The following is a 15,002-nucleotide window of genomic DNA, read 5'->3' on the forward strand; positions in this document are numbered from 1 at the left end:
ACTTTGATGATAATCCAAATGACTTGATACATTATTGAATAAACAGACTCAATACATATATACGCGACAGTCACAGACATATCTCAGTATGTAATTGAAAAGCGCTGCAAATAAAATTCGTTATTACTCACACCAGGAACTTAAACTCCCTGCTGAAGATACATAGCATAAATGATTTATTTGAAGTCGGTTTTACATATAACAATACAACATAAGCTCTTTAGAGCTTTTATCCGACAACAAGGATGGTTGTAGTTACTAAAAAAAATCAATGCTGACACAGTTCCGTCTTGACAGTTGTACTGCCTTGACCAAATAAATTGGATCGTATGTCGACATTCTGAAATTTAATTAGAGAGAAAACGACGTTATGTTGAATTTTTAAGTAGCACTCCAGCTAAGGATCATGCAAAATGTGATTCATGGGTAAAAAGCCTACATATCTTAATTTTTGATATTTTGTTTGAAATGTCATATTAAACAGAAAATGAAATGTGGTTTTTCATATTACCCGTGCTCTTAGGAGATAAAAATTATATAGAATGCACTGTAAATTTCAAAATTAAGGGAGATAACTCTGTAAATGACGCTCAAATACAATAGAATCTACTGGATTTTTAATCTTGATTATCTCCTAAGAGCAGGCAGATTTGAATGAATAATTACTCATTTCATAGTATAGACCCATAAAACAACTTAATTACAAAAATAAAAATATGTAGCCTTTTTTGGGGGTATATCAATTATATGGGCCTTTGCCAATTATAGTAATTGTGTTTGTGCCAATAAAGAATATCAAGTTTTGTCAAATTTTTCAGATTTTGCATGATTCTTACAAAGACAGCTACATAAAGCTTCGGTGATATTTTACGCTCCATCCTAGCAATGTTTTATATTTTTTTAACTCCCTTAAAACATTACACAGTTGGCCAAACAATTAAATATGAAATTCCTTTTCTCTCATTTAGGCCATGGTAATGTGAATGTTTTTGTAACATTATTATTTGGGACGAAAATGTGATGGATCGAGTCGGCATAAACTTGGGTGAAATTATTGTTCGTCACGCTCCCTTCTTGAATTCTAACGGAATTGGAACTATTGTAATTGAGGGAGAAATTCGTACGAAGTTCATAGATTAATCTAAAGAGGGTACTTTGATTGTTAGCCTTGTAAAAGTTGTCTATTACGAGTTAATTTTTGCGAAATCAAGTTCATTGTACTGAGGTATGTTACTCTGTTACAAATACAGTATAGTGAGTGAGGGGGTTTGTAACTTCCTTGTCAGGTCTGGTACGGACGGTACAGTATAGTTTTTGATTGGTAGTTGTTTACGGTCTTCACCATCCTGCGTATTTTGCAAGACGGTCCCATGAGGGGATAGTGTTAGTAGATGTATTTTAGTAGTTGGAGGTAGCGGAGCCCAGCCTTCACTGGCTTCAGGATACCTGACTGAAGAACTCTGTCAGAGTATGTCCTACTAGCGACTGGGCTGCTCTATTGACACAGTGGCCTACTCCCACATCTCATGTGGGTCCATGAGCATTTCCCCACTCTAACTGTTTGGGAGTACACCAACGTGAAGAGTGTACAGTATAGTAGTAGTTTTCCTAAAAACTTATGTTAAATCTTAATGATCAGTATTCTTCCAAAAGGGTTAATTGTATAAAATCTTTATTTAACAATACTGGTCTTGGGTATATTTTTGTGAATCAATCAGATTTTTATCAAAAGAAGATGTTTTTTAAGCTGATTTTATCAGATCATTTTATTTAAGAATTGGCAATAATAAAAAATTTGTCTATTGAAAAATAACATCAATTTTCCATGTGCATATTGTTTACTGCGCAAAGTGCAATAAACAAAATATGCACATGGAAAATTTGTTATTTTTCAGTAGACAAAATTTTTATCATAGCCAATTCCTATAAATTTATTTTAAAACATATTTTTATCTTTAAACATGAGAAAAGTAGGTCTGAATTAACTGAACAGGAGCGTGTCAATATTTTTTTTATCCATTGAGATATAACAAAATTATTTTAACCAAGATGGAATAATGAAATTTCAACATCCTCTAGGGGACAGTTTTATAGATCTTTTAAAAATGAATTTGATTCAGAGAAATATGTAATTTGTTGAATGAAAAAAAAATGGAGTATGGTTAGCAAAATTTAGAGTTTTCTAATTTGAGAATTCCTGTAGAAACAGGAAGGTGGAAAAATATTCCTAAACATGAAAGGTTTTGTACTCTATGTGAAAATGGTATTGGTGATGAATTTCATCTGTTATTTATATGTCAATGTGAAGTAGTTGTCTATTTGAGAAATAGATTTTTACCAGATTACTATATCAAATATCCAAGTTTAGTTAAAATGGAAGGTTTGCTATCAATTTGTAACGTTGAGGTTTACAAACGGCTTTGTATTTTTATAAAAAAAAATAATAGCTGCATTATTTTGAAACCATGCATAATTATATTGTCTATTGTTATTGTGAATACTATATTATTATTTTATTACTTTGAATGTATTATTTTATGTGTATATATGACAATACTCTCAGGTTACATATTCATTATGTCTGAGTTATCTTATTAAAATCTTGAAATCTTGAGGAAAAAAAATCCTAGTTATGTACTCTTTTTCTAACATACAGGCACTTAGATATTGTATGTGTAGCAAGGTGACACTACACGCTACATTTTATCAATTTGACACTTCAGCTGATTGTCTACTAACTATGAACCAGGTTGGGTTGATTTGATCAGTTTGACACTTAAGTCAGTGGTCTACTATGAACCAAGTTGGGTTGATTTTATCAGTTTGACACTTCAGCTAATTGTCTACTATGAACCAGGTTGGGTTGATTTTTATCAGTTTGACACTTCAGCTGATTGTCTACTATGAGCCAAGTTGGGTTGATTTTATCAGTTTGACACTTCAGCTGATTGTCTACTAATTATGAACCAGGTTGGGTTGATTTTATTAGTTTGACACTTCAACTGATTGTCTACTATGAACCAAGTTGGGTTGATTTTATCAGTTTGACACTTCAGCTGATTGTCTACTAATTATGAACCAGGTTGGGTTGATTTAATTAGTTTGACACTTCAGCTGATTGTCTACTAATTATGAACCAGGTTGGGTTGATTTTATCAGTTTGACACTTCAGCTGATTGTCTACTAATTATGAACCAGGTTGGGTTGATTTAATTAGTTTTACACTTCAGCTGATTGTCTACTAATTATGAACCAGGTTGGGTTGATTTTATTAGTTTGACACTTCAGCGGATTGTCTACTATGAACCAAGTTGGGTTGATTTTATCAGTTTGACACTTCAGCTGATTGTCTACTAACTATGAACCAGGTTGGGTTGATTTTATCAGTTTGACACTTCAGCTGATTGTCTACTAACTATGAACCAGGTTGGGTTGATTTTATCAGTTTGACACTTCAGCTGATTGTCTACTAACTATGAACCAGGTTGGGTTGATTTTATCAGTTTGACACTTCAGCTGATTGTCTACTATGAACCAAGTTGGGTTGATTTTATCAGTTTGACACTTCAGCTAATTGTCTATTATGAACCAGGTTGGTTTGATTTTAATCAGTTTGACACTTCAGCTGATTGTCTACTATGAGCCAAGTTGGGTTGATTTTATCAGTTTGACACTTCAGCTGATTGTCTACTAATTATGAACCAGGTTGGGTTGATTTTATTAGTTTGACACTTCAGCTGATTGTCTACTAACTATGAACCAGGTTGGGTTGATTTTATCAGTTTGACACTTCAGCTGATTGTCTACTAACTATGAACCAGATTGGGTTGATTTGATCAGATTGACATTTCAGTCGATTGTCTACTATGAACCAGTATGACAGGTACATTTTATACTTGTCTTTTAGGGGAACTGAATTCTGGGTTTTTAAAGCTGGGTTCTGAATGTACACATGTACTTTTTAGGTTTTTTTTACTTTCTTTGTGTTTTTTCTTGCCTGTAATTGTCAGTGTCCTTGTCAATGTTGCTAACAGTACTAGTATGTATTTTGTCCACAGATTTACCATAGGTTGTCCTTTTCTATTTCTAAATTTTCATTTGATTGACCCAAAATTTGGTGAACTTGTGACAATCTGTTTAGTCACTATACATAAAATGATGATCTTTGTTAAAATGTCATATCATCTTACAACAAAGAAATTCACAATTTGTATATTATTAGCTACAGCTGCATTGTATGTATTCATTCATAAAAACATTGATTACATTAAAGAGGTATAAGGTGTATTTACATGTATTTCCAATTGTCAGACTTGATCCAGGTCTTTGGATATCATTGTGTGATGTCATGATAGAAAGAAGAAATGGCTAAACTACATGTACATTCATAGCAGTGGAACTCTTGTCACCTAAACAAGGATTTTTTTGTCTGCTTTAAAAAATCCTTGACCTAAAGCCATGTTCATTGAACAAATGATAATGTTTTGATGTCCTTAAATCCTGTAGAAATACAAATAATATCAAAATTGACAAAAGGACAAATGTTGCTTTCAGATTTCTTTTTCTCCCTGGTAACCATGGTAATGACTACAATTAAAATGTATGCAATATACATAGTTTTGATTACATTCACAAAAACATGTCAAGTAAATGTCAACATATGAAGAAGTTAAGTCTGATTATCATGTAAGACATCTTTTAATGTAACTGTATCTTTACTAGGTAGCTAAGTTAATAAGTCAACATAAGTTTTCATTGATGTGGTGGGAGCAGTTGAAAGACTGTATGATGAAGGAGACATGTACAAAATGTACAATTAAATTTAGTTGTTAAAATAAATATTTGACCACACTTACAAATATCAAACAAAACCTATAGTTTTACCTAGACAATGGTCATTTCACTTTTTTAATGGTTTTGTTTTCTTCCAAATGAGGACATACATGTACAATATAATGACTACTTTACTTATTATGAAATAAAATGTGATCTGTTGTTGTAAATTTTCATGTACTACCAGGTTTTAAATTTTCCCAAATCCTTTTTTTGTTTTTTTTATTTCATTAAGTGTGAAGCAATGACTAGATACTCAAAGTTTGCCAATGGTCAAAGAAAAAGGCCAGAGGAAGCAACAAAATGGGAAGATTTCCAAACAGAACAAAAATCTTCAAAGGAAGTCTCAGAACAAAGATCTCAAAATATTTCCTCCTCTTCTCATGGAATTCCAAGTCATAGAGACAAAAAGTCAAAGTTAAAGAAGTTTGGGTTCAATGATGCTCAGGAAGAGGAATTGTACACTATGTTAAAGAAAGACACGAGAAGAGAAAACAGAAGAGTTAACAGACAGAAGAAAAAACAGGAGGAAAAGGTAGATAACTCATGTGTTGCATGAGTTTACCCTATATGATTTATCAATATTGTAACTTTACCTTTTTATTGCTTACTCTAATTTAATTTTGATAAACTCGCGTGGCCCTAGGACATGTGAGCTATTGTCATCACTTGGTGCCCATCTTATTGTGTCATCGTTAGCTTTCTGTAAAAATCTTGTTCTCTGAAACCACTTTGTGGATTAGTACCAAACTTGGTCTCCAGCATTCTTAGGGTGTCTACTTTGAAAAATGTGTCAGTTTAGATCAGGTGTAAGATATGGCTGCTGTTGCTATTTTTGACTTCAGGGGTCAAGTTATCAATTTCTACATATATCCCATAAACTTATAAAAGATACTGGAAAATAAATGTGATCTTCCTTTTTCTGACTTCAGCTTAGAGAGCTCCACAAAAGTCCCCATTGGGTCAAAGTTGTAGCATAACTCTTTGTTAGAGTTGAAAGTTTTTAGCAAGTATCTGGTAGATAGAAGAAAACTTTCAAATGATGAAATGATCCTTATCATGCTTCTAATTGGGCCTACAATAGTCTTCATCGGGTCAAAGTTGTAGGATGACTCATTGTTAAAGTTATTGCCGTTTAATTGCGAAAATGATTTTTTTGCCTTTTTTTATATGTCCAAAAATATTTGCAGTCATGAAGTGGTATGGCACTCTCATCATTATCTGTGTCTTCTTCTGTAGATGCTTAGTTCTTGTGCAATAACTTGAATGGTAGTTGGTTGATCTTCATAAAAAATTTAAACAATTTAAACCGCAAAAGAAAGGATGGTATTGATTTTAAGGGTTAAAGCTCCAACCACTTTAGGATTAGAGGCCAGAAATTGGTCAAAAACCAGCATTTCATAGAATTTAACTAAAAAAAGCCCTGTAAATGCTTAAGGATGACTATGTTATTGTTCCCAAAATTCTATACCATTATGGTCAGACTGGAATTGATTTTGGGGGTTAAGGCTTGAACATTTTAGAAATAGGTGGCTGAAAAGTTGGGCCAGAAACATGCATGTTCCTGATGTCCAGACAATAACTTTGACTCTTCAGTGAATGGATCTCGAAATGGAATTGTATTGCAAAGTGTCATACCACCAAAGGAATTTGGAGTAAAGACTTGAACTTTTTGGAATTAGGGGTCAAAAAGGGGCCTGAAAAGCATTTACTTATGTCCTGCCAATAACTTGAGTAAAAGTGAATGGATCTCATTTTTTGGGGGGAGGGGGGTGGTTATGACTTGACAAAAGAAGAATAAGAGTCTCAAACGGGGCAGAAACAAGTATTTTTTTTCTGATTTCTGGGTGATAACTTGAATAAAAGGGAATGGATTTCTTTGACATTGTGTCTTAGGAAGGTTTGAATTGATTTTAGAAGTTTTAACTGAAACAATTTAGGAATAAGAGGCCAAAAAGTGACCTCTTTGATTCTGATCAAATTCTTATCCTGTGTCAAATGTCTGATCTTAATCAAAATTCAAAGCTGGTTCAAATTTGAATGGTGTGTCTATACAAATATGCTTGCCCCCAACTGTTCAGGGTTAGACCTCTGCAGTTGTATCAAGCTGCACCCTGCAAAGCATTTTATTAACCAATACTTTGAAAACTATAAATAACTTCAATTGATGAAATTATCTAATGATAAGGCCTACAAAAGTATTCATCCGATCCTGGCGGTAGGATGACTCCTTACTTGAGTTATTGCCGTTGAAAGACAAAATGAACCAGGTGAGTGATTCAGGCTCCTGGGAGCCTTCAGTTTTGTTACCAGTTAAAAGAGATTTATGCCCCAAAAATTACAGATGATAGGAGGCAGTATATCATTTTACGCTTGTCTGTCCTTTTGTCTCTCTTGATACAGATATCATGGCTTCCCAACTATTGGCATTATGTAGGATGTTTTTACCTGTAATCAATGTTCTAAGATTTCTACCTCTAAATGAAATTTAGTCAGAGAAATTTTTTTTTGTGATCCACTTTCCTTTTGCCTTTGGTATTAAAGTGGAAAACTCCTCTAAAGCTGGTGACTGGAATTTGATGAAACATTAACATATTTTTTATAACATGATGCCATTGTGCACCTCATATTTTGTTTGATTCCTTCTAAATGATATATATGGTTTCCTGATGCAGACTTTGTCATTAGTCAAACAAGGAAGTACCATCTTTTAAACCACAACTCTTCTAAAACCGCTGAATAGAATTTAATGAAACTTTCACAACTTCTTTATCCCATGATGCCCTAATGCATCCCTGTTTGTTTTGTTTTGTTTTTTTTTTTCGTCTGAATGATTTTGGGATTTCCCATAATCATGGTAATGTTTCTAGAGGAGGTGGACAAGTGAGCTTTGATTTGCTTATAGTTTTGTTTTGTTCCTGACTGGATATGTTTGAAAAGCAGTCTTTGCTTGTGGGAAATGAATTTTTTAGTTGACAAACCAAAATTGTTTGTCTGACTATATTCTCATACAGATCTTTCAAATTACAGCTATCAAATGTTTCAAATGTTATACATATAATGAAGATAGTAGGACCAATTGATTTTTTTTCGTTATATAAATGTATTCCCAAAATTATTTGTTCGTTTGTTTGTTGGGGTTTAACGTCTGAGCAGCAATATTTCAGCTATATTCAGACGATGAACATGAAATTGATATAAAATGATTATGAAATGATGATGAAATGAAGAAGGGATGGGACACAAGGACAATGGGGTTGACAAATTTTGATTGCGACTGGAAATAGGGAGAGGTGGGTAGGGTTGGGCAATTTAGCCTCCTGTGGCGGAGCCCTATGGTTCCTACTCCGGGAGAATACCACAGTAGGGTTCTTTAACGTGCGAGGAACATGGCATCTTTCCCAACACGATGCACCACTATGGTTTGCGGTCATGTTTTCCGTATTATAGCCTGACAACCCCAGCATGTAACACGCCAGGGGTACCCCATTCCACCATCTGGGGCACACATCCCAGTTGCTCTGTGGGCTCTGAGCACTATTTAGTCGCCTTGTACAACAAGCTTAGCACTGCTGCAGGCCTATTCTTTTAACACCTGGACCTGCACAAGGCTTCCCAAAATTACAATTGGTCTTAGCAATTTCAATTTTCTATGGAGTATGGAGTACACTAATCACTTATTGATGGTAAAGGACTTAATATATTGAACATGTAGTACTCTGGTCAGTATCTCCCAGTTCCAGAGGCAGTCCTACTGTAAAATGCATGCTTCAGTGTGGATTTGGCTTATTACTTTGTTGTAATTATGAATTTTCTTTAAGAAGCTATTGTATACCCATATTTTCTATATTGGTTTGTTTTACTTATTGTTTAGATAATATATATATTGCTCCTATTATTTTTAATTTTGAAAATGAAAACATATGTACATGTTTTATACCTAGGTGTAAATTGAAATATAAGTTATAACTTAGTTGTGAAATACCTTTTTTTATTTTGTATTTAAAATCTCCTCATTATAAAATGATTCTATTTTTAGGTTTGTTATAATTGTAGAGAGAGTGGACACAATATGTCAGAATGTCCTAAAGCCTTGAGAGATATAGAACAAGGGACTGGTATCTGTTTTAAATGTGGGTCTACAGAGCACAGCTCAGTATCATGTAAAGTCAAAGTTAAATCAGGTGAGTTTTATTAATTAATATAAAAAATACTGCTGACAGAAAAACTCCTAAAAAGTAATGCATGCACTATCTGTCATGGTGCATATCTGTCAGGGTGTCTATCTGTCAGGACAGATTTTGTAATAAGTTTATTTTAATCAGATGATAATAAACTTGTTGTCAGTTTTGAGATTGATTAAAAAAAGGAAGTTTTTAATGACCTGAAATGTTATTATCATTTTCATCCAAGTCTCTGATTTGTCTGAAGTTCAATAAAATTCACTTTATTGATTTGTCCACCTTCTACATAAAAATAAAAGCACATTATGTTTGATTAGAAAGGAACTGCCAACAATTTGAATTGACAGTGCTTTATTATGAATACATATTTAAAATAACTTTATGGAAGATTTAGTTAACACTACTAGAAACTTGTTCCCGCATTTTAACAGATACTTTCAAATATCATTAGTCTATGTGGACAGTGTGATATTTATAGATTTCTTAATGAATGAAAAATGAATATTGTAAAATATCAATTCAAGTTGTTCAATTTCAAAATCATATTGATGAGTTTGTTATGATGTTGAAATTAACAATGCAAGTAGATATTTTGTGATATTCAAATTTCACAAGTTATAAAACTTTTTTTCTCTTTCATTCCATTGAAATTATTTGACCGTTTGACGTGCATCATCTGTCTTGACGGAAATTATATTGATCATTAGCTTCTTAACAGCATCAACAGTGTCAGGAGACCAATGTTAGAAACATCACAATGTAGCAATGAAACACAATCACACAACAACCAATCGCAAAGGCAAAGTTTTGATATCACAGAAATATGATGGCCGTTATTTGGACAGTAAAAATATACAGAAATATGATGGCCGTTATTTGGACAGAAAAATATACAGAAATATGATGGTCGTTACTTGGACAGTAGAAATATACAGAAATATGATGGCCGTTATTTGGGCAGTAAAAATGTACAGAAATATGATGGCCGTTATTTGGACAGGAAAAATATACAGAAATATGATGGCCTTTATTTGGATAGTAAAAATGTACAGAAATATGATGGCCGTTATTTGGACAGGAAAAATATACAGAAATATGATGGCCTTTATTTGGATAGTAAAAATGTATAGAAATATAAAAAAAATGGTTTTGTGTGTGTGTGTCTTTTTTAAATACATGTATTTCTTTAACTATTTAACATACATGTTCTATATATGATATATTTCTGTTCATCCATACATCTGTCTGTCTGTCCATGCATTGTACTATTGCTTAATAACTGATTTTTATTACTTTTGCCTCTGGCTTTAGGCATCAAGAGCCATTTAAGTTCAGCTGTTGTAAAGGATGTAAAAGCTTCAGCTTAATGATCAAGTATTATCTTCCTATTTACTGTAGCATCGTCTTTAGCTTTGTTAGGGTATTTGTAAGTTTTTTTGCACAATAACACATCCCAAAATAACAATTTGAGATTTAGTATGCAGTAAGCCAGATTTAGCTAAATTGGATGAATAGTGTTTAAACTTGGTTGTAATTGGATGAATAGTGTTTAAGCTTGGTTATGATTGGATGAATAGTGTTAAATCTTGGTTGTGTATCAACTTCCTGTATGATATGACCTCTGTTGTTTTTATAATTTTACATCACCCAAGGTTAGGGAAGTTATGAAATTTATTATTCAGGTGGAGTACCATGTGTCCAGATTTGGTCCAGTTTATCATCCTGTTTGTTGTGTCTTGGTGTATTTCTAGGTTTCATAAGTTAACATGGCTTTCAAAACTATAAATTTTCAGTGTGTTTAAAAATGTCCATTGGATATATTTTTAAAGTTAGTTTTCATAGGAAGTTTTTCTTTGTGTTAAGTGTTTTGTGTTTTAAAATTATAGAAATATTTACACAAGAGATATGTAATTATTATGTAGATAGCAATGGTATACTGAATGTTCCCAGTGTAATAAATTTTGATAATTCACACTGTGAAATAAATTAGGTAATTTCACTCTCGGACTTTCTCCCACCAAAACATCATAATTTTGATATCAATCCGCCAATCACTGAATTTAAAATTCATGTTGAACATATCGATAAATTATGAAGACAATCTACACATGTATATAATAAATAGGATAATCAGTTGGTTATCGTGAATAACCAAATTATGATCACCCGTGCCAAAAACGCTTGAGAATTTAAAAAGTTCCGCACATGTGTTAGATCTAGGCATTCGTCGGCACTTATGATAATATTTTGGTTATTCACTCTTTCCAATTAATTATCCTATTAAGAATGACATATTCTTTAGTGATTTCTATCAAGTGTATAAAAATTAAACAATGTAATAATGTACATTTTTTGTACATTATTACATTGTTTAATTTAAAAAAAAAAATCTTTAAAAAAAAAAAAAACCACATATTATGATCTATTATTGTATTTTAGGGGAATTTCCTTATGCCAAATGTTTTATTTGTGGAGAGACTGGTCATTTATCAAAACAATGCCCTGATAATCCGAAAGGTTTATATCCTATGGGTAAGTAGACTTGTTTACTGTTCTATAGTTACCTGGTTCCTGGGACCAGGTCACATTGATAGGTTAAGTGCCACAGTGATTTTATTGCAGTGATTTGATATTTTTGTACATAGTTATAATTGTGAGATGATATTTGATAAAGTAGAGTGGCACACATTTCTACACTGTTTAAGAGCCTTGGAGAAAAACAGCTTATAAATCCTATTGTATTATTCAAATCAAAGCATAACTTTTCTAAGATGGGAAAGACAATCATTTTTGGAATTTATGCAAAGTTTCAGTTGCATCAGTTTGATGTGTACTTGTTTACGTCATAGGTTATGTGTAAAATATTCCCACTACCTGTGGAGAACTGTTATATTTCTGGACTTAGTACACATTACGAATCAGTCCCACTAAAACCATAAACCTATATTTAAGTACAGGTCTATGCTTGAAATTAAAAGGATATAGGTTGAGCTGCTGCTGGTAAAGATTAAAAATGAGATTTTGGGAACCCCTAGTTGAACCTTACGATGCTCACTTCATTAGGCAATGCTCATGACCGCAACATATTAGTTACTTTTGATTTTGATGTGTGGAATATCTGAACTCACACTGACATTCCACAGACTCACACTAACATTATAAGGACTCACACTGACATTCCATGCAATCAAACTGGCATTCCACTGACTCACACTGACATTCCACGGACTCACACTGACATTCCACATGACATTGTAAGTATCAAAGTCCAAAGTAACTATTATTCTATATGTAACTGTAGTCAATAATGATATTTTTGGTGTTTATTGATCTTTCTTGTAGGTCTTTATTGAAGTGTTCACAAAATGCTTATGGTCATTCATTTGAACATTTAGATAGTTATATATTCTGAGTGTTTTCACCACTATCACTCTATATTCAGGTGGTTGTTGTAAAGAATGTGGATCGGTAGAACATTACAAGAAGGACTGTCCAGAAATACACAGTAAACAAGGTGGGTTCTCTTTCTAGTGGATAGTGATTATAAAAAATTCTTTCTTAAAAAAATGACAAGTCTTTTTATATTATTGTTTAAACTTAGATTTGAAATACTGTCATGATAAGGATATAAGTATTATTGAGTTTGTGAAACAGGAAGTATTGTAGTTATGTCAAAGAACTAAAGATCTGAGACATATAACTTACCATGAATGTATTATTTAAAATAATAAGGAAACCAACTTAAAAAAAGGGGGCTTACAAACTTCAATCTATTATAGTGAATGCAAACTGAAAAAGGCCCTTTAATGCTATAGTGATTGTCTCATTAATACATTACTACAGTAAAATCCATGTAATTTGCAAAATATGTCCCAAAAATGTCGGTTCACACATTGTCCTGCATAAAAACCCCTATGGGGATTTTCAAAAGTTGGCAGGTATGTAAGTATTATAAAAGGAGTTATGGTACATGCAGGTACATGTAACTAAATACACATTATATATTGAGTTATGTCATGATGCCAGCATACAGAATAAGTTTGTTTTCGAATAAAAAAAAAAAGATGCTGGCTTTACTCTACACATTTTAATATGGATGACATGCATAATTGCAGTGAGATATTGTTTTGTATGATTGTACATACATGTATGTAGTACTATGTACACACTAAAATAATGAATGTAGCAATTGAATTGGTTTAAAACCAGGAAAAGGGTAGGACCCGCCCAATTCATCTGGGACTCACCTTTCCAAAAAGTGATGAGTCCCAGGACTCACCACATAAAATCCTAGTGAGAACCCTGATTTTTCTAGTTGCTCATTTATACAGATTCAGTCAAATGATTATATGAGTGTATTAATTTTTGTATTTTTTAAAATATTTTCAATTTTCAAATGAGTGAAATATTGATTTTGGAGATTAAATTTTTATCATTATTTTTTTTAATGCAAAAGTATGCTGTGAAAAAATTCTACATTATCTGTATATACTAGCGTATATAAAAAACTGTGTAGTGATGAAACTGAGAATTCATTTTTCACACTGTAAATAACTTTAAAATAAGGCCATATATAGCAGAAATTTGAGATCTGGTGGAGGTGACCCGTACAATCCATCAAAACCTACACCTTAAAGTTTGTACTCATTTAACCAAACCAAGTTTCCACCCAGTCAAATTCGAAACAAAATCAACAAATCCATGAATATGATGTAAAAATGGACTACCCATAGTGTGCATAAACAATCAAGTCTTCCATTTCATTAAATAGTTTGTACATGAATGTGTTTTATCCTCTCATCTTTACTCATATAATGTGAAGTTTACCACATTAATTAATGTTTAGTATAATGATGTTATTATCAGGTATAGACAATGTGACCTTACCAATGTTAGACAACTTCACTAGTGCTGATGCTGAAGAAGACATCACAAAATATCAAAGTTCTCAAACCAAGAAAAGGGTTCCTAAACTCGTAAAATTCTGAATAAAATTGGCAAATATCTTTCTGTGTTTTTTTTATTTATATATGTATTGCTATATCAGTAGACATAGCTCTGCACTGCTTTTAATGGGAAGGTAAGGCATAATATTTTAATGTGCATGAAAGAAGATAACTATTGCCTAGTGTCTGCTAACGGAGATAATTCAACTATGCAACTATTTTTATTAAGGTTAGTATCAATTGAATCAGGCAGATTTCTTAGACAGATCTGAAATTGTGATCTATGTAGTTTAAAGGAATTAGGTGATGAGTTTCATTATCTGTATAATTGTACTTTTTTATGAAGACAAATACAAGTTCTTGCCGGATGATATTATTCTAAGCTTTATTGGTTTGATGAATGACAAATATACTCTAGTTGGATTGTCTAAATTCTGCTGTATTGTAATGTCAGTAAAAATATCTAGGATTTCACAGTAACATGTACTGTTTTGATAATCTGCTTATAAGTTCAGTATATTGCCTTCTGAATTGTATTAATGCTATTGTGTTCCTGTTTTCAAAGTCCATTTTTACTTTGTTATTATCACGTCAGGCTGTTAGTAAAAATAAGTTTATAGAGATATAATAGTAGGTCATTATAATTAAAACTTACTATTAAGTACACTTATGTTATGATGTTATTTAAGATCACACTTTATTCAAGTTTGTACAAAAATTTTTACCCTTGATTTTTGAGGAAAGGATCAGATATTTCATTATTTTAGGAGTGATTTCCAAGTGTTTAAGAGTGTAATATCACACAGACTTTCCATTTTTGATCAATTCTTACACACAAGGTAGCATTTGAAGCAGAGCAACGTAACTTCAAGCTGTAATTACCGTAATAGCAGTGGTAACAAAAATGCAATAACAGGGTTCCCGACAAAGAATTTGTTGTTTTTATCCATCTAGTAGTCAATTATAATGATATAAGCAATTTTAGATGGTTTAGGTGGATTTAAAACATAGCAAAAAAAAATTTTTCATCATTAACCCT

At 32.4% G+C, this 15,002-nt stretch overlaps 1 protein-coding gene across 2 annotated transcripts; it reads left to right on the forward strand.

Moving 5' to 3' along the window:
- The first annotated feature begins 1,051 nt into the window (after window positions 1-1,051).
- On the forward strand, window positions 1,052-14,023 carry LOC148623147 (zinc finger CCHC domain-containing protein 9-like). Of its 2 annotated transcripts, none has more exons than XM_088573714.1 (6): window positions 1,052-1,150; window positions 5,069-5,368; window positions 8,873-9,017; window positions 11,457-11,549; window positions 12,460-12,531; window positions 13,884-14,023. In XM_088573714.1, exons 2-6 carry the CDS (start codon window positions 5,078-5,080, stop codon window positions 14,003-14,005), a joined length of 723 nt encoding a protein of 240 aa, XP_088429840.1. In that variant the 5' UTR covers window positions 1,052-1,150; window positions 5,069-5,077; the 3' UTR covers window positions 14,006-14,023. The 2 variants fall into 2 exon arrangements, with proteins under 2 accessions (XP_088429840.1, XP_088429839.1); XM_088573713.1 differs by having other exon boundaries at window positions 1,056-1,225.
- Window positions 14,024-15,002: the final 979 nt, after the last annotated feature.

This window comes from Perna viridis, chromosome 3 (assembly GCF_037379345.1).
Source record: "Perna viridis isolate PV_CMFRI_1.1 ecotype Kerala chromosome 3, ASM3737934v1, whole genome shotgun sequence".
NCBI classification, from domain to species: Eukaryota; Metazoa; Mollusca; class Bivalvia; order Mytilida; family Mytilidae; genus Perna; species Perna viridis.